The 19,262-nt window shown below is 40.6% G+C and overlaps 1 protein-coding gene across 1 annotated transcript; it reads right to left on the bottom strand.

The window, feature by feature from the left end:
* Positions 1-703: 703 nt before the first annotated feature.
* On the bottom strand, positions 704-18,986 carry olfm3a (olfactomedin 3a; the record flags this gene model as incomplete). The annotated part of the gene is made up of 6 exons (XM_079233995.1): positions 704-1,381; positions 1,684-1,790; positions 3,089-3,308; positions 4,583-4,738; positions 5,164-5,307; positions 18,867-18,986. 6 exons carry the CDS (start codon positions 18,984-18,986, stop codon positions 704-706), a joined length of 1,425 nt encoding a protein of 474 aa, XP_079090121.1.
* Between the last annotated feature and the right edge of the window lie 276 nt (positions 18,987-19,262).

Raw genomic sequence — 19,262 nt, 5'->3', positions numbered from 1 at the left:
CATGGATCAAATGGCCCCCAGAAAGATGAGTGTTTCTCCATAAGATCATGGCGGATATACATTGTACTAGCCAAAACCATTTTAATGAAATGTACAATATTTTAATTTTGAATGAAAATGCACAGATATTCTCTTATGTTTTTATAAAAAATACAAATGTTCTTACAGTTACATACATGACAGCAATATCTTAAAGGCCCATCTTTAAAAGAAAGGCTACTACATTGTATAATCGGCAAGCTTCATGTGTAAGCAAATATGAAGGAGAAGTTGTTTGCCTTTACGGTTTAAATAGTTTTAAATAGACTTTTAAATAGACAAAAATGCAAACACTGTCAGCTGAACAAATTTGCAACAAAACACAGCTATATCATAGGAAATCACTGCAGACCAAATGTGGACATTCATGCAAAAGCTTTCTAGAGTGTTCGGTTGCCAGACCCAACAAAGCAAATAAGGCATTCCAGTCAGTGATCAGCAGCAAAGAAAAGAAAGAAAAACAATGTATAACATGTTTTCCAGTAAGGTATCAAGTCATTGGTGTCCATGCTCAGTTCAGCCAAGAATCCAGAGCCATAAATTAGAAAAGTTCAAGGAGTGGCAAGTAAAGATACCATAGTCCATTTTGACAAAATCAAACTAATTAGGAGGTCCTTGTCTCACAAATGATGGTGCTTTAGTTGTGGTTGGAAAAGTGTCGTGTTTAAGAGTCATCATCGGTTTTTATGACATGGAAGAGGGTGACATTAAACATTACCTGGTGTCCGTTGTTCCAGGCGTACAGAGCTCTCTCTTTGGCGTTGTAGTCGAGCATGGACATATGAAAGTACTGGTTGTGGAAAGGAATGTCTATGTATTCGTAACTTGAAGTTTTCGTAGCGTAAGCGTAGTAAACCTTTGCCCCTGACAGGTGAGAGTTAGTGATATAGAGCGTCCCGCAGATCATGAAAGATTCACCCGCATTCCTCTTGGAGTATTCGGTGTTCCAAGTCTTCAGCACCTGCAGGGTGTCAGGATCTATCTGGGAGATGACGACATTTCCAGCGTTTTGATTGGTCGCATACACAACCCACATTCCCAGCTCGTCAGCCATGACATCGATGTCGGAGTACCCCCCCCATGTGTATGGGTACATGTTGTGGAAGCCGGCGAACTCCAAAGCCCGCTGAGCCAGAACGCTGCCAGTCTCGAAGCTGTACTTGACAATAATGTTGCTCTGATACTTGTTGTAGTAGAGAGATCCGTTGTAAACCATGTGATTGGTTCCCTCCCATTTAAATGGCAGGCTGTAGGTTCGGGAAACCACCCCTGCTACAAAGTCGTCCATTGTCTTGTACTCACGCACAATCTTGCTGTTAGTGTAACTGTCCATATACCAAACCTACATCAGAGAGGATGAAGAGAATGGGCGGTGAGAAACAGCCCACATCTAATATAGCCATCAAAATACACTATTTCCAACCTCTTTTTAAGTTATAATTTTTTTTAAATGTATGCAATTCTATTACATTATGCAGAAATGTAGATACAAAATGTGCAATAGATTAGCTGAAATCAAACCCACTCCATGATAACATCCCATTGTCAGCCGTTGTGATATTCTAACAACACAACCTAAATATATATATATACTCTCCACACTGCACAGCCCCCAGAAAGCACTCCTGTGCTTTCATAACTCACCCTGTTGTTTCTGGTTGATGCTAGAGGATCAGTCATCCATGCCCCAAACCGGGTTCCAGATGTCTTTATTGTAACAGGTCCAGTGATTTTCATTAATTTCCCACACGCTGTTAATAAAGAAATGCAGAGATAAGATGTGCTGTGGTGGTTTTTGTCTCGAACTAGAATTCTCAAGCCAATTTCATGCCTGTGCCACCAGAGAGTGTGCCCTCTGTGCATACTAAGATAGCACTGGCAGCAAGCTGCTTTTTGGGGGGTTTTACTTAAAGCATAATGGTGCAACTGCAGTTTGTAGTTTTAAGCAGCACAGCTTTCTCATGCCTAGCCCATATTGTTTCATTTAATGCACCACAAGTATACATATACAGAACTCCGATATCATCAAAATCTTTAGTTACAAGCTGCTACATGTAATGTGTAACATTTGGTTTGAGCACAATAAACAAATAACATATTTTTACTTTACTTACTATATTTATTTACCACAGGATGCACCTTTCATAAAACAACTTAACCAGTGCCAGCCACTAGCTTTCAAAACTAAATCATATAAAATACATCAAATATCAGAGTGAATATATATATATATATATATATATATATATATATATATATATATATATATATATATATGTAGTAATTTTGTGATTGTTCTGGCTAAAGACGTCTAGTCCAATACCAGCTCTATATGTTACTTAAACTTGATTAAAATAGTCATATACATAATTTGACCATCCTAGCATATAGGAGTAATTTGGGCTTCATTGTTTCCCTCAAAGACACTTGAACATGCAATCAGTAAGAGCCGGGGATCGAACCGGCAACCTGATGGTTAAAAGACGACCCACTCTCTTTTTCTTTTTTTTTAAAGAAGGCTTTCAGAAAGGCTTCTTTAAAAGATTTTGGAACATCTGATTAAGGCTGTCAATGTACCAAACACTCCACAAGAACAAAACCTAATTGCTTCTTTTCTTCAATGAAATGGGATCAAGGTGAAAACACAAAACCATTTTTTAAAAGGAGCATATTTTTTGTGTGGGATGTAGCACAGCCGAGAAAAGCATTCCAGCAACTACAACTTGGCTTCACACAGTCACCTGCTGTACGTAGGTGAAGTTTAATGAACACAGGTCAGACTCGTCTGCAGTGTTATACTTCACAATTAAAAAAGTCAGGCTGAAGAGTTTTCTATTTAAGACGTTTCTCCTTCGGTTATTTTCTTCAGCGGCAGCAACAGCCATTTACAATGAGGACAAAAGACTCTTATGACTGTGATGTTGCATGAAATAATGCAAACACTAGTGTAATGCCACTAGTACTATGTATTCCCCATTACCATTACCATCACTATCTCCAATAAGACAATAGAAATCACTGCATACTCACACGCATGTTCACCACTTACTTAGTTTGCCCATACAGCTGCGGAGCCTGCTGTCCAGTCGCAGGACTCGCTGATAGAGCTCATCGTAGTCAAAGGCCCCGAGCTCCTCCTGGATGGCTGTCAGAACTGCTGAGAGGTTCCTGATCTCCTCCTTGAAGTGAGAAATGAGCGCAGCATCCATCTTGTACTGCTCCAGTACAGGGATCAAGGGCTTCAGCTCATCCATCTTGTCCTTAAGCTCCTGTGACAGTGGCAGCAGCAGAAATGGAAAAACAGAGAGAGGCGGCACACCGTGGATAGGTGTGATGGTCAGGGACAAACAGAGGAGCAAGCCCTGCTTCAGTACATATGAAGTATTTGTTATCAAAAGAATGTAACAGCATACCTACTGGGGAGACCGGACCACTGATTATTAGAAATTAAACACGTATTCATGTGTGCTCCAGTGCTCTTTATATAATGTTAGCACATATAGTCCCAAGAGACAATAAGTGAAGAGTAGTATTCATCAGGAGGAAACAGACCGTGTGTTGTATGAAGAGCCTAATGGAACAAGCCAACCATGAAGAAATTAACTATTTGTTCATTCATCCATGCATTTACCCTTTCAACTTGTGAGAAACCACACATATCCACCATGTGTTTACAAGGTGAACTAAAAAGGACTTCCTATTCCTGTGTTTAACCAAAATGTTCATATGCAATTCAATTTTGCTGGAGGCTGGCCCTCTTTTCTTAAACAATGGTTTTATCTCTGCATTTCTTGCCATGCTGGGGGTTGTTCAACATAGTTGAATGAGTCCAACTCATTCAGTGTCTTGCAACTTGCCACACTCGAGATATCCCTACTCCCATACCAGCTGTGCAGTGCAATCCACGCTGGACCACTGCAGCAGGAAAACAGCTTCTGAAATTACCGGAGATAGTCAGCGCTTTCTGAATTAGATAGCTTTTTTTGGTAGCGTTTATAGTTCTTTAGTTTCATGTACACACAAAAGGCCTGCACACTGACCAATGAGTTATATAGGCTCCTAAACTCTTATTCTCTCTCTCTCTCTATATATATATAATCTTATTCTCAACAACTCAGTCCGAATAAGGGGGATGATTATTAGCGTTGACACAACGGATGAGGGGACTTGATAACACACTCATGTCAGAGCAGTAATAGGCAAACCATTGTGAAACAATTTGTAGTTTGTAGGGGTTGTGTGCCATTTCATTTCGTGGCCAGGAGCAGTGACTTTCGGAAGTTGCCTTCAGACAGATCCAGGCTAGTTTCCCCCTGTTTCCAGTCTTTACGCTGAGCTAAGCTAACCAGCTGCTAGCCGTTGTCCCATATTTACCATTAAGAAAGGTTAAGAGGCATCGATCCTCTCAAACAGAAGTGTAATGGTATTTGTGAAAGGCCATCACACTGTCCCATGAAAACGTTAAATATAGAGAAACTAAATAGAAAAGATCGCTTGAACGTTTGATTAAATCAGACAGTGATTAAACAAGGGTGAAGAATACCTGGAAGTTTCTGGCTATGATGGATTTCCTGTCATCCTCAATCTGTCTGAACTTGGTCCTCAGGCCCTTCATCTGGTTTTCCATCTTCATGACATATTGGAAATCCCTCTGAGTGCGAAGGTTCAGCACCTCAATGGACTGAGACATGTTCTGCACCTAGAATAAAACAATGATAAATAACCATCCCAAACAGGGTTACTATTCACAAATCTACATTTAGCCGTATATATGGTATGGTATGGTATGATATAAACTTGGCTAGTGAAGTGAGGATGACTTCCCTTCGCTCCTTTATTTTCGCTGCAACAAATTGAAAGACACTTTGATGGGTTTCCCTGGTGAGGCTCTGTGTGCCTGAATGTGTAACGGGCTAATTTTGAAAAAGCACAAACGTGGCAGCGTATCTGTGGTAAATGCACATGACAAAACATGTTTTAAAACAAGTATTACGCTCCTCAAAAGAACAATAAAAATGGTTGCGCTTTATCCCTTTCTAATTCCCATCTCAAACAGAAGAGTGTGTGCTTCTGTGTGCTCATGCTGCACTAAGGTGGTATATATCCACTTTTACATGCGCTTACCTTCTCTAGTAGCTGGCGGAGCTGTCTGCTCTTGGCATCTCTGGAGCACAGGCTCTGTTCTGGTGCCACCACTGTGCAGATGCAGCGGCCATCAGCATCCTGGGCCGAGCTGTACACCTGCCAGCCCTCCTTTGGGCCGATAGTCTGCAAGCACAAACGCACACGCACTGAGGTTAGATCGATATTTTAGATGATGTACTGCATGTATTATCATTGAGTTCATATTCATCGGACACTTGTTCTCTTTGGAAAGCTGGTAACCTCACGTAGCAACACAGGTATGGAGCTCCATATGCATCCACTGTGATTAAAAACCTATGCAGACAGTGTCAGTGCTAAGAGTAGTAAGAAGAGACTACTAAGCAAAACACAATGAGCATGACCAATTTGATAATATTGAATAATAATAAGTGGTTAATATGGACTGAATATGGATGTTTGATGTTGGATGCTTTTAAACTGAAAACTGATACACACTCTGCTATTTCATTATGATCAAACACACTAATTAGTCCCATCCCCAGACTAGTATATCGGGTATTACTTTACTGAGAATATCTTCTTATTACAACAATGTATCTGGATTACAGACAAAGCACATATCCATGACTTTTTTTAGGTGGAGGGTAGAGGAGTCAAGCTTTCCCTCAGGTCTGGATCATGGACAGTGAAAAATGTTACTTCATATTCAATATTGTGTTGATATGTTGCCTGGTCTTCTGTCTGTTTGGATACACAGCTTACACATCCTACTTGGACAAGCGAGACAGACATTCGTCATGTTTTACTGGTCGCAGTCACAGCAGCTGTGTGAGACAATACTACACAGTGGATGTGCTAACATGCTAACATTCAAAATACACATCCTTGCACTGTAGTTTACACCATGTGTTTTGGGTTTTGAAAAAGGCAAAAAAAAGACACCACTATCAATTTCTATAGTTTACCTCTTAATCCAGCCAATGGAGACCTGCTTTGCCTAATTACGGTTGCTACGTTATGATTGGACAATCACTATTCAGGGGTAGGGGTTTTAGTACATGGTCAATCTTCCTGTGTGCAGTGCATTATTTTTTCATAACTGCATGGGCCAGAGTACAATATTTATAACATGTCCATTTGTCCTTGCTCAAAATCGAAGTTTTCTTTATCAATGCGGTTCTTTCGACCATACGGTATCTTTCTCAAACTTTAGCTTCAGTTATTTTCCCGTTGCTATTTGCCACAACCACGGCGTTATGCTAAAACACAAAGAATATCTTGCCATTCAGGATCAAGTGTTCCCCATTTCCATTACACAGTGCACCTTGAAAACTTCAGACATAGACTTTGAATGACTTCAAGTACTTTTTCTCAATTATTCATAGGAACTGTGTGCGCTCTCTAGCAATGGAAAGATTCAGCTGACGTTTCAATCAAAGGAAAACAGACAAACAAGCCTGAAGATGCTTTTGTACTCATATAAATATTTATGTTCTTTGTCACCATGGACTTTGATGGTAAACCTTAAAATCCATTATAACACGAGTGACATATCTGAAGAAAAGGAGGTATGTTAGGAAGAAGTAGAATAGTCAAAGAGGTGGTTATGAAGGAAAACAGTAGCTGCAAAAAAAAGAGAAAAACAATGAAAACAGGACAATGCTGACAAAGAACAAAAAAGAGGACTTGACTGTCAATTAGGGCAAAAGAGGTAGAGGTAGGAGAGTAGGTATGCAGGCACATCCCGACAGAGAAGTACGAAGGCAGCAAGCATAAGATGATGAGAAGGGGTGAGGAATAAACACGGAGGGCGCCAACGTGTACTGAGGAGAGAATGAAGGAAGACAGACAGAGAAGTAAAGAAATAGGCAAATAGATGGCTTTGACAGAACAGTCCATCTCACCGATGCTTAAATATTAAAAATGATTTAATAATGCACGACAGCACAGACATAAAAGGGTGGTTTTATACAAGCACCGACGAGTAATAATTATTTAATTAGGCCAAGTTATTACTTGGAGCAACATGTTTTACCTTGTATAGTTTAATAGCATTGTGTTTTACATTAAGAAACTATGTTGTTGATGAGACAAAGACACATTTTCAATATGTTCTATCTCAGATAGAATACGATCAGACCCCAAGGCTACAATGGTTTCACAGAGCTGCGCGCCAAAATCTAGTCATTAATCATCCTCACAAAACAGCGTACAACAGCTCAAAGTCTCCCCAGCCGCCCGGCTGGAGCGCTTTCCCCTCTGCAAAAGCATGGCACACACACACACACACACACACACACACACACACACACACACACACACACACACACACACACACACACACACACACACACACACACACAAACAAAAAAATAGGTTACCAAGACACATTTGTGTTTCCTCCGTAGTTCTCCTCTTGATCCCCTCATCTTTTTGACCATGGTTAGACTAATGGTCGTGTTAAGGCATGAGTCATCAATACTTTTGAAGAGTTGGTAATTTGGACAATATTTTATGTCAGTATTTGATATGTAAATCAGAAAACAACAGCCAGATGTATGACTCCTCCATGTTTGATCACAACAGGGATCATGTGATGCTCTGGTCACTATAGCCCAATCAGCACTGAGATGCATTAACGCTTTCTATAACTCATACCAGATGTATTATGTCAATCAAGAATTTGAATTCATAGACTGGGCTGTGAACTAATAATCTCACTTCCTGGTGGTTTTAGATGTTTCTTCTTTAAGAAGTTACACATAATAAGGTGTTTCACTGCAGTCAGCTAGGGTTTCCACCAGTAAATCCACTAAGCATTGGGGATTAAAATATATTTGTTTTTTAATTTTCTTCTAATTTTTTTTTTTATACAAGTAGCAAACATCTTTAAGGAATCCGTGTGTAGGTTGTGTGTGTAGCGTAACGTTATTGATTGAGAGCGATTTACTACAAACCATAATTTTGCCCAATTGTTTGTCATGGCTTCCATCCAACAGGGTTATCTGATATTGACCTGTTATTTGAAAATCAGGCCTCTATTTCCCAATGATTGAAAACAACTTTCTGACTAAAATATGGTAAGACAGTCCAATAGCCACTAATAAAGAATGATCATGACTTTATTACTTTTATTGCTGCACACAAGGTCAGTCTCACTTCTAGTCCCACCCATTAATGAATGCTGGACTTTTATGAGGTGATCTGATTGAACTGTGAATCAGTCCTACAACTTTTCAAGCCTCAGTGAAGCCAAGAGTGACATTTACAGTACAGTGTATCTGTCATCTGGCCAACAGGGAATAGCCAGGTGACAGGAAAGGAATTGTTGTTGAAAAAGTACATGTATTCGACGTGAATGAATGTATGAGTTGTGCACGGTCCATGGTCATGGTTCGGGCCTCGGAGTCCTTCCTTCTTGGCATGCAATATGTGAAGAGGCTCTGCATGTCTGGAGGTAAAGATAAGATTCTCCTTTTGGATTCTCCCGAGTCTTGTGGTAAAAGTCTGAACCAAGGTTGACACAACGTTACCTCTCCATGGTGCCGTGATTATACATCTATCTATATGACACAGGATACACTGTAAAAAGCGGAGCAAAGGTAATGTTACTTAAAGTTTTTGAAATGATTGTGTCTATGCATGCTGTACCGAGAGCTTCTCTGGCCAGATTTGTGTTGTAATAGACTAGAATATTCAAGTAAGGACAACTGGGGTTCATCGAGTTATCCTTTTAATCGTCAGAGAAGCAGAAGCTTTCCGTATCAGGACTGGAGCTATTCTTAATATAATATGGCCACATGTTTATTGTTGCGTGCTGTGCAACTGTTTATTGCAGGACTAGTTTACTGTAAGTGCTTGACTGAGCCAAATATTGCATAAAGGCTGTCAGTTTTATGAGGTGCTTTTTTCCAACATATGTATATATTAGTAGCATGTATTGGCCAGTGAATTCACCACTTTGGTCCACACTAAAATGGCTCAGCAACCTTTGCATCAATAGTCACGGTCCCCAGACGATGAATCCCAATTACGTTGGTGATCACCCATCTTAAGAACACCAGAGGTCAAAGATTTTACACCTCTGCATCTTCTTGATGGTTAGGCAGACGATGTATCTTCATGACTTTGAACAACCCTGACTTTCCCTCTGGAGTTACCATGACGCTGACATTTGTGGTTTTAAAAGAAATGTCTCATCAATGATTGGATGGATTGCAATGACATTTTGTCCAGACATTTATGCTCCCCTCAGGATGAATTGTACTAACTTTGGTGATCTCTTAACCTTTCGTTTAGTGTCATCATCAGGTATATATATAGTAAAAAAATTAATGATTCTTACGAACAGCTATCAGCCTGTACTCCAAAGGCCTTTCCGTTACTCTGGTGACTCTTTACAGACATCTGAAGACAGCAGGTGTCTCTTCCATCTGCATTCTCCAATTAGAGTGTACACTTTCTAATCCCAATCATGCACAGCAGATCCACTGGCTAAGTTATTAATTGTTTACACCAGCACCAGTCTGTTAAAAAATATCCACAGAAACATCTATTCGTATGTGTACATCAAACAAATCCTTTTGATTCTTAATTTTACATTCTGGGCTGCAACTCTGCTTACGTCATTTCCTATTTAATGAGCCTGGCCAAAATGTTGCCTGCAGCTCTGCATTTTCAATTGGTAGATGTGTGGCTGTGATAGGCAACATAATAAAATGGAGATTATTCGTGTTACATTTTATAGTATAATTCCAAGAAACAAAAGATTGTTATTTCCAAAAAAGCAATTTATTTGTGGCTTATTACCATGATCAGGAGATTAAGCAGGCAACATTGAAAGATTGTCAGCACGCATTTGCTGTTCTGAACTGTGAACATTTTGTATTTAATTCATTAAATAAGATTGGTAGAGTTGCCTGTTACGAGCTGTTATACTTGGACTTCCTCATTGTCGGTAAGTACATTTATTGAAGATGTTAGATTAAAATGATTGATTTATGTACATTACCAATTGGTTTAGTCTTGAAATTAAAAATGTTACGTTTGAGTGATGAACCTCATTTATTGTCATTCCTTAGGTTCCAGCAGACATGACCAGTCACCACTGTTGTTATTTGCATCCACAGCTGACATGCTGGACAAAAGTGGATTTGCTTTCCCAAACCTTGGATCACTCGGTAGAAACATGCAAAGTCAACAGCACCCACAAAGCATAAACAAGAATTTTAATGAATTTCTTCCCGTGGAAGATATATTTCATGATCTTCCCAGCAGACAGGTATCGTGCCAATTACACATCTAATTGAATCCCTGTTGCTGTTTGTTATTCTGTCATCAGTTTTACTTGGCCTACTCCACACTTCACATTTTCTCAGTCCTCATCAACCTTTTGTGTGATTGAAGAAAACTCGGAGGGGGTTGATGAGGGAGCGAAAAATGGTTAAGGCTGAGTTAGTGAAGGATGTCAGGGAGACTTAGCTGCTGGCATCAGATCCAAATCACTTGCTTTGCCCTCCTCCGTGACTGTGAGCAATTTACGATTACAGTCTTGAAAACACTGGTGAAAGAGGAGGAATAGAGGTTGGGTTGCTTTCTGCGTTACTTTTCAATGCACAACTATTAGTTCAAAGTAAACAATCTTTGTTTAGTCTCCCTCATCCTGTCTTTTTGCATTGCATTCTTTGTCATTGCATGCATTTTATTTTAACAATTTTAGATAAATACATTGGTTTAGTTCTGAGGATAATCCAAGTGATTTGCTATGTCTTAAGCATTTTTCTACACTTGAGTAACATTTCTATAAAATCACAACACATCTAACTTGAGAGAATATATTTTTTCTGCAAAACTAGTTGGACTCTAGTAGATGGATTATTCTGTTTGGTGCTAAGTGAATCTGTTTTAGCCACTGCCAAGATTCACAGCAAGTCCATATCCTACAGATGACTGTCTGCACCGTAAATGGATCTCAACCCTGCTCAGCATAGCCTTGGTCTCTTAAACGTGTTTCTTTGGCCGGTCTCATGATTGCTGATTCCATTTGCTATGCTCTATGGGTCTGGCAATGGGAGGAACTCCCCAGTGTGATACCACAGGTGAGGTGAGAGGCAGCCGTGGCAGAAATCAATGTGTTATAAATGCAGTCTGGATAAAAACAGCTAGAGAGGTATCCAAATATCCAAGCATCAGCTGGAGCTGAGAGAGGCAACACGAGGATACAAATAGTCTAAGTAGCCATTATTATTCTTTTGCCACTAGAGTGTAACATATGGTAGTGCAAGCTTACTCTCAGCTGGCCATTCCTCAAGTGGCCCCTTCCTCCCCACAGCTGTCAGACAAGCAGCTGGATGGAGCTATAAGGTGATCGACTGGAAAGATCTCTTTTAAGTTATGCATGCCTTTAGTCTTTGTCACTAGATATCTGTGTGCATTACATTGCAGAACATCAGAATTCAATGCAAATTCAGTCTTGCTTAGATGTAGAGTAGTTACCAGACAGGATAAACAAAGGTGTTGCATCCACTTTGCTGTGCATCCACCTGCTTTTAACGCGACACATAAGAATAAGCATTGTCTAATATAAAAAAATAAAAAAACGACAAAAAAACAGCCCTATTAATACATTTAGAGTCAAATTCATGTGTCAGTGATGCCAATAAAGCTAAATCTGATATCACAGTAAGGCTGCCGTCCTGCCTGCCACAAGACAGAGCACTAAACAGATGCTATCTATCCAGTCATCTATCAACCTGTCCAAACAAAAAGCCGCCAGGGTATTGGAGGCAAGTGAAGTGGAATGCGCATGTCAGTTCTGATGATCATACTGCTTAAATGAGTTAATATTTTTGCTCTAATGGCAGAGGGAAAATGAACTCGCATGTGCAGCCAGCTCTGCAACCAGACTGATGCCGACATCTAAGACAGCTATGACAAATGGTAACACCCCTAAACACAGACAACAGCAATCCTGGCAACTATGAACCGGAGACCGTAAAAGGTTCCAGTAAGATGCTGATAAAGAGCTGATGCTTTCTGTGGAGGGAAAGAGGGAAGGGTAAGAAACACAGCGAAAGGAAATGCCATCTCTTCTCTCAAATGTGACTGTGATGAAAGGCGTGTAGGGAGATTAATTTCCTCGAGGCATTCCACCTTCTTGCCCATTTTGACCCCAGCAAAGAGAAGATTGAATAGATAATTCTGCAGGACCTCGGCACATTCTGCCCAAGACAGTCTCTGAGTGAGCTACAGCGTTACCTCGTTCCCACCCTTGTGCTTCTTCTCTAGGGCGTGCTTCATTGAGTCTTCTGGCTGAACTAGACGGCATGTCAGTCAAGAGCACCACGGAGGATGATAATGAAACAGCCATCAAATGTTATTGGTGGAGTAAAGCCAGTGGACATTATCGGGCCACACTGAATGCTACATGCAGAATACTAAGCGGCTGGGACATTGCTCTGGCGTAAATCTTTTTCTGAAGATGCGGAAATGAAGGTGGGATGGATAATAGAGGGGGTAAATCAGTGTTACCAAAATTAAAACATAGGATTAGTAGAATAAGTATGGTGTGTTTGATGGAGTTTTAAGCACCCTCATCTTGAGCATTACTCTTTTGGGGTATGTTTCACCGAAGGAGGCTCTGGAATTGGGATTATGTTGGTAAATACTCGTGGAGCAGAGTACCGGGATAAGAACCCTAATTTAATTGAAGCCCAAATCAAATATGTCCTCAACATTCGCATAAGTGTTTGTAAAGTGAGAGGAGTGCTTATTAGTATTGCGTAAGAAACTCTCAACAGTTTTTTTTAACCCTGGAAAGGACATTCCTGCCATATTAATGTCACAGAATATGCAGACTGTTTGAGAAAAAAAGATTGCAGCAAAGTTTGTTCACTTGATTATTTCCTCTAACCTTTTCATTTTCTCCTTCTAATTATGCTCTGCAGTGGTGCCAGTAAAGGGATGTTGAAACTGCGCCAACAAACTCTTCGTTTCAGTCTCCATTCTGACATAGAAGCAGGAGAGTGTGAGGAAAATAAGATTATGCATACATTTCGGATGTATGTGTTCACACTGGTTTGGTATCAGCGGTGCAATAAGCAATGATCGCAATTATAGGATCTACAAGTATAAAACGGTCAGAGGAATGCATTAAACTCTTAGATGCCATTCCATTAGTATGTGCAGGGCATTCCAGGACATCCTTTGAAGTTATTTGGCAATTTATTTGCTGTAATTACTTAAACTTAAGTCCTATACTTTTACTTCGGTTAACGATTTAATGTTTCTTAGAATGCCTTTCCTTGTTGCTTCAAATGTGAGCAGGTTAAATGTACATGGTGTACATTTTACATTGGCTAGCTGGCTAACTAGTTTGTAGACTCTTTCATGACGCTTGAGGCTGCACTGTATGAGTGAAGTGCTCCTTTGACTCTGAACAGACACCAAAACCGGACGCTTACAATTAACATTTAAGGGTGGTATGGACCTCCACTTTACAGCAGCTGCACTGGAAATCTACAATTGACCGTTTGTACCTCCCCAGAACAGTGATTGTCCAATTATGGCTGAGGCGTAAGCAGGTCTGTCAAGCTTTGGGTTTCTCCACATGTTGAAGCTGTGGGCACGGGGCCATAGCAAGAGCGATACATGACTTTTCAAAGTGTGACACACAAAAAGAAGAGCAAAGATAAGGTCTCATCTACCACAGGCTGCCATTGTTCGAATGCATGGTTTACATAACGGATACTTTTATTCTATTCTACTCTATTGACTTCTAATGAGCACATCATGTTAGCTAGTGTGGCAGCCAAGGCTGCACGATGCGATACAAAAAATAAATATGATGGTATTTCAATATCTTCTACGAGGATCATCAACTGCTGAGGATGCTGACCTTTTGCCTGTTACGTGCAGTTTTAGCATCAATTGTTTTATATATCTACATCTATCTGGATGTAACCATCAAATTCATTATGAAGACCCCTTTTACAAGATTCTCATTTTAAAGCGAGGAAGCTAAAGCTCATCAGATCTACCAAGTTGTCCCTTCAGCTGTGCAAATTGATGGTTGGCTGCTATATAACGAGAATCAAGTAACAACTGTTCCAAAATTGATATTTTATTCATTTTGAGTGGTAAATCTGCCCTAGTTATCAGTGTATATAGCATATGAACTGCGAGAATGAAAAGCTTAGCAATATGACTAAGAAAAAGAAAATTTGAAAGACACATTGCCAGTATTCTTGTGGTATACTTTAAGTTTTAAGTAACCTACATTAAACTCAAACTCAACTCTGTCCAGTAATTCATCGTCAGCCAAGACCTTCCTCTCTGTTTAAAGTTATATTACATTTTATCTTAGCTAGTAATAAATTAACAAGCAAGCCCATAATCATCTCGCTGGTTGAAAGAGTCCAGTATAAATTTATTGAGACCACAAATGTCTTTCTCCTCGCAAGTCCAGCCTTTCAGCTCTCATCCAGCGATATGCACGTGATACGGGCTCCGCTTGGGCTGTAATTACTGTAATCATGAGGGCAACAGAGGGAGAGGGTCGTAACTATGCCCCCGGTAGTTTCAACATCATGTCTCAACTCCTGTAATTATGGCTGAGACTATTATTAACTGAGATGCATTCACCCAGAGGAGGGAAAAAGAGCTCAACACAGGGGAAAGTCACTTTAAAAACTCATAATCGTCACGTATAAAAAGACAGCGATTTTAAGCATTTCCTAATGACACACATTAGTGTAATCTGTGTTGATGTATCTCCTTTTAGATAGAATAGTGTGGACCGGGAAACAGCACAAGGCATGCAAGAACAGAGAACTGTTCAGGCGTACATGGGCTTATTTGTCACTGTCAGTACTTGGACACTTATTACTAATCAACAGGATTAATTCATTGCCTGACAAATATAAATTCAATTGAATTATTCATCAAATGTTCCTTCCTCACATACCTAACCACTGACACATCCTAAAGCACGCATTAAAAGAAAGTGACAGCCAAGTCATGACTCAAACCGTCGACCATCTCTCCGAGACCGAGCAAAAAGCTTCATATTTTACCCTGCTGCTGGTATAAACAATTCACATCCATCATCAGTGGACTTTCTATATTTCCAGTCCATCAGCTCTGACTAACCCCCTCCCTGCTTCAAACTTGAAACACGCAGCGTTACAACTAATGACTTTGCTGGCAGTCTTGTGGCTGGCTGTTTGCTTTGTTTGTGTCGATACACATATATTTAGAGGGTGTCATCTTTAATTTGGCCCCCGGTGGAAACGGTGAGGTGAAATATGAATATGTGTGTGTAGGTGTGTGCCTACAGCATCGCTCATCTTTTAATATGGCATCCGTGGCAGACAAATTCTCCTACCGAGCCGGAGTGCATCCGCCACAGAAATGCTAATGTAAGCTGGAAAAGAGTCTCAAATAAGCAGAAACAGCATCAGCTCTTGGCAGACGACACCTTCAGCTCTCCAACATGCGATCATTTCAGAGAATGCCCCTTTTTACGTTTCATATAATTAATGATCAACAAGACGTCATATTGATGAAAGAACTTAACATTTCCCTTCCCAACATTTGCAGCGGTGATCACATTTTAGGTCATATTTTCATCTCACATGATCAAAACATGTAACATTTCAACAGACGCTGAGGCTGAACACTGTTACGTGGTAAAGTGCTGGCCTGTCACCTATACTCACAGTGGCTAACACAAAGGGCAAGTGCCTAGACAAAGCTCCATCCCCTGGCGTTGGGACGTAATCCCCAAGAGAAACTGCTCCTGAACTTCCACATGAGTCACCGTTACTCCATTTTGGTTCAACGCGGCCATGCACATCATTCGTTTATTTACCCACCAAAAATATTGGGGAGCATTAAGGTTTGCTCTGGACCTGTTTGCTGTTACTAACCGGCTGTTACTTCATATCCCAGGGAACAACATGGCACCAATACTGTAAGCACAAAAGGACTGACAATACAGGGAAGGGTAGGTTTAGCATAGCTGAAATACATTAAGCCCCTCTACAGTCTCTACCACTTCATTTCATTATACAAAAACACACACATACAGTTGCAAATGTCAACTCATGACTGTTGGTGTAATTGAATTTCAAATGTAGCTAGAATGAGCGCACTGGGGATATGTCGTCATGTGATACTGGAGATAATGTAAGTACTGTGATACTGGCGATACGACTGCATTACCAGCTCATAAAAAAAAAAGTTAAAATGAAAGACGATGTTGAAAATACACTGGATTTGACCTAAAATCTCAAAATGTATTTTTATTTTCATTTTATACCATTAGCTGTGACCATTAAGGAACGATAGGTCTCGTGGATTTTAAGTGGGCAGTTGAATTCTGGCAGCCGTCTGACGTCAGACTCCTCGAGTCTATTAAGTCTCTCTCTCTCTCCCCCAATCGATATGTCCTCCAGGTGCAGGATATAATGTGTAATCATAAAACACAAATTCCAGTCATCATTTTGATCATGATGAGAGTACCACAATGCCGTTAGCAGTCACTGTGTAATTACCCGGCTGGCACAGACCACGAGGGAAAACTAAACTATGCAAATATTTCATTTTCTCACAAAGGCTCCTCTGGGATCGGTCGTGTACAATGCAGAGAAATATCCACGCAACAGCAAAGGGGATTCCATACCATTAGCCCCAAGAAGGTATATCCAGAATAGATCTGTGTTTTAACAGGTTATTTTCTGGTTGCTAAAATTATCCTATGGGGAAAACAAAACCAAAAAGAGGCATTAACTTGCATACCAAGAGGTAGAGGCAGCCACCCCTTACTATAATGAACAAAGCCTTCTGTACAACGTCTGACGGCCTGTGAGTGACAGCTTAATAATTCCAAGCTTAGCGTATTACTATAAAAGCTTTGCCTTTCCAGATCTTTTGACTCACTGAAGCAGAAAGGGCCGTGCTAGCAATCTGCATGCAGGTCTTGCTCCAGCAATATCACTCATTCCTCAATGGCAACGGTGTATTCATTGATTTAATCAAAACTGATGAAAGATAGAAACTGAACTGAATGATAGTCATCAGAGGTAACCAGGGGTAACACTGCAGAAATGTATTTCTAAAATGTAGGGAGGATGTCAGCAGATATATGGAGCTCTCTGTTAACACAATGACACAAACCTGTGGACCAGGGACACACATGGCTGCAAACGTTATTCTCATTTCTGGTTAATGTATCCATTGCACTTTCACTGAATTGCTTAACCTATAAAGTGTTCGAAATAACCAAACTGACGGCATCAAATTGCCTTTTCTGTAACCAGTAAAAAAAAAAGGTATTGGAAATCATATGAAACTGTAAAAGTGGTTAGACCTCACACTGGAGGAGCTGAATAGGAGATATTTGATATGTTTTACTTGATGACGATGAATCGCCTAATTGTTTAGGGACTAGGAGAGGACCAAGGATCTCACCATGTGTATAAAGCAGTATCTGGCATTGGGTGCAAATTTGTCAGCATCATTTCACTCTGCTTAAAAAAGATCATACAACTGCATATGACATGTTGGATAATGTTTTCTATCCCATCCTGTGGGTTGCTGCATAGCCAGAGAGCTCGTGTGGTGAAGTTTCAGCACCAACGAGTGGACAGCTCCACACCCTCATCGTCAGAAGACCCAGAGCAACGTATTGATTTCTCCATTAATCATAAGGGACTTTGACAGGAGTTGTCCTCAAGTCACAGTTATTCCAGCTTTTCCCCTTAGTACAACACCACTTCCCGTGCAATTCCCTCAAATGCACTTTATACGATCTGCACAACGATAAACCAAATTCAGACAGAAACAGGAACACATTATTTAATTAAGACAGGAGAGAGACTGTCCTTGGTGGGGGAGGAAGAGGTTATTCCACTGAGTCTTAAGCATCACCACGTGCTAGAAACAATCAATAGCCTTTGCTGAAATGATTGTCTCGCCCAACGCACTTGCTCTCACAATCGCATCGTAACCCATTTATTTTAGAAACAAAAGATGATCCACAAGTGGGCACGATGGGTGCATAATAGGCTGAAAGTGATTAGTCACAAAGGTAATGTTTTTTAGCACAAGTAAGATGCCAATTCGATGTTCTATTGTATGCAGTACTTTCATTTTTTACTTAGAAATAAATGCAATGAAAAACGGCAGTTAAATATTTGTATTGCGGATCGGAATAATAAATATGTATTTCTGACATAACAGCATTTAAATAGGGTCTATTTGTAAAATCCGTCATCCACTAACTACCACTGCATTCTCGAAAGTTTTAGTATTGATTCATTATGTTTCAGCCCACCTTTGTGGAGAAGCGCGGCAGGCATACTGATTAGCACTCCTGTTTAAAAAACATTATTATCGTGGAAATAAGTGCAGCCAGGTGAATCACACCCACACCGAAGTGTAGCGCGTGCTGTGGATCTGTGCTGCTCCTCTAAGTCTTGTCTAACCAGGTTTATATTACTGGTGGTAAAAGAAGCACATATAAAATTGTGTGACTTTTGAGTGAAGTTTGGCATGGCAGCCTCCATAAAAGAAACGGACACGTATCGGGGCGACCATACAGATATACTACAGGCTCAAACCCGAGTCATATTAATAATATGATTATGATTACAGCAACGCTCTGATATGAAACAAGTGGCAGCAAGCGATTAGAAAATAATGTGAAATAAGAAACTCACCAGAGAGGGGTATAATCCGAAGATGGTGAGGGAGAGGACGGGGTACAGGACGCTCAACAGGACCCGCATGGTTACGGGCTCCTGGCAGCCACTTTTCTCCAAGGCGCAGTCCTTGAACATGAGCTTCTGTCCTCTCGTTCCCCTCCGCGCGGTCTCTACTGTAGGCAAACCCCGGACAGAGCGCTCCAACGGCGGCAAAGGGTCCACACGTCCACCGGCATCACACCCCTCCGCTGCACGGCGCTCCGTCTGAAAGCAGAGCCGAGAAAAAAAGTTTTGCGCGATGGGGAAATATTCAAATATTTTAGTTCCAGCAGACTGCAGGGGAGGCGCACCAAGGGTGGATGTGACATCACTTGATGGGTTTATCTATCTATCTGCCCATCTATAGTGTCT

Source organism: Taurulus bubalis, assembly GCF_910589615.1.
Source record: "Taurulus bubalis genome assembly, chromosome: 18".
In the NCBI taxonomy this organism is placed as follows: domain Eukaryota; kingdom Metazoa; phylum Chordata; class Actinopteri; order Perciformes; family Cottidae; genus Taurulus; species Taurulus bubalis.
Note: the sequence above shows the minus strand (reverse complement) of the source record. Positions and strands in the feature narration are given on the sequence as shown.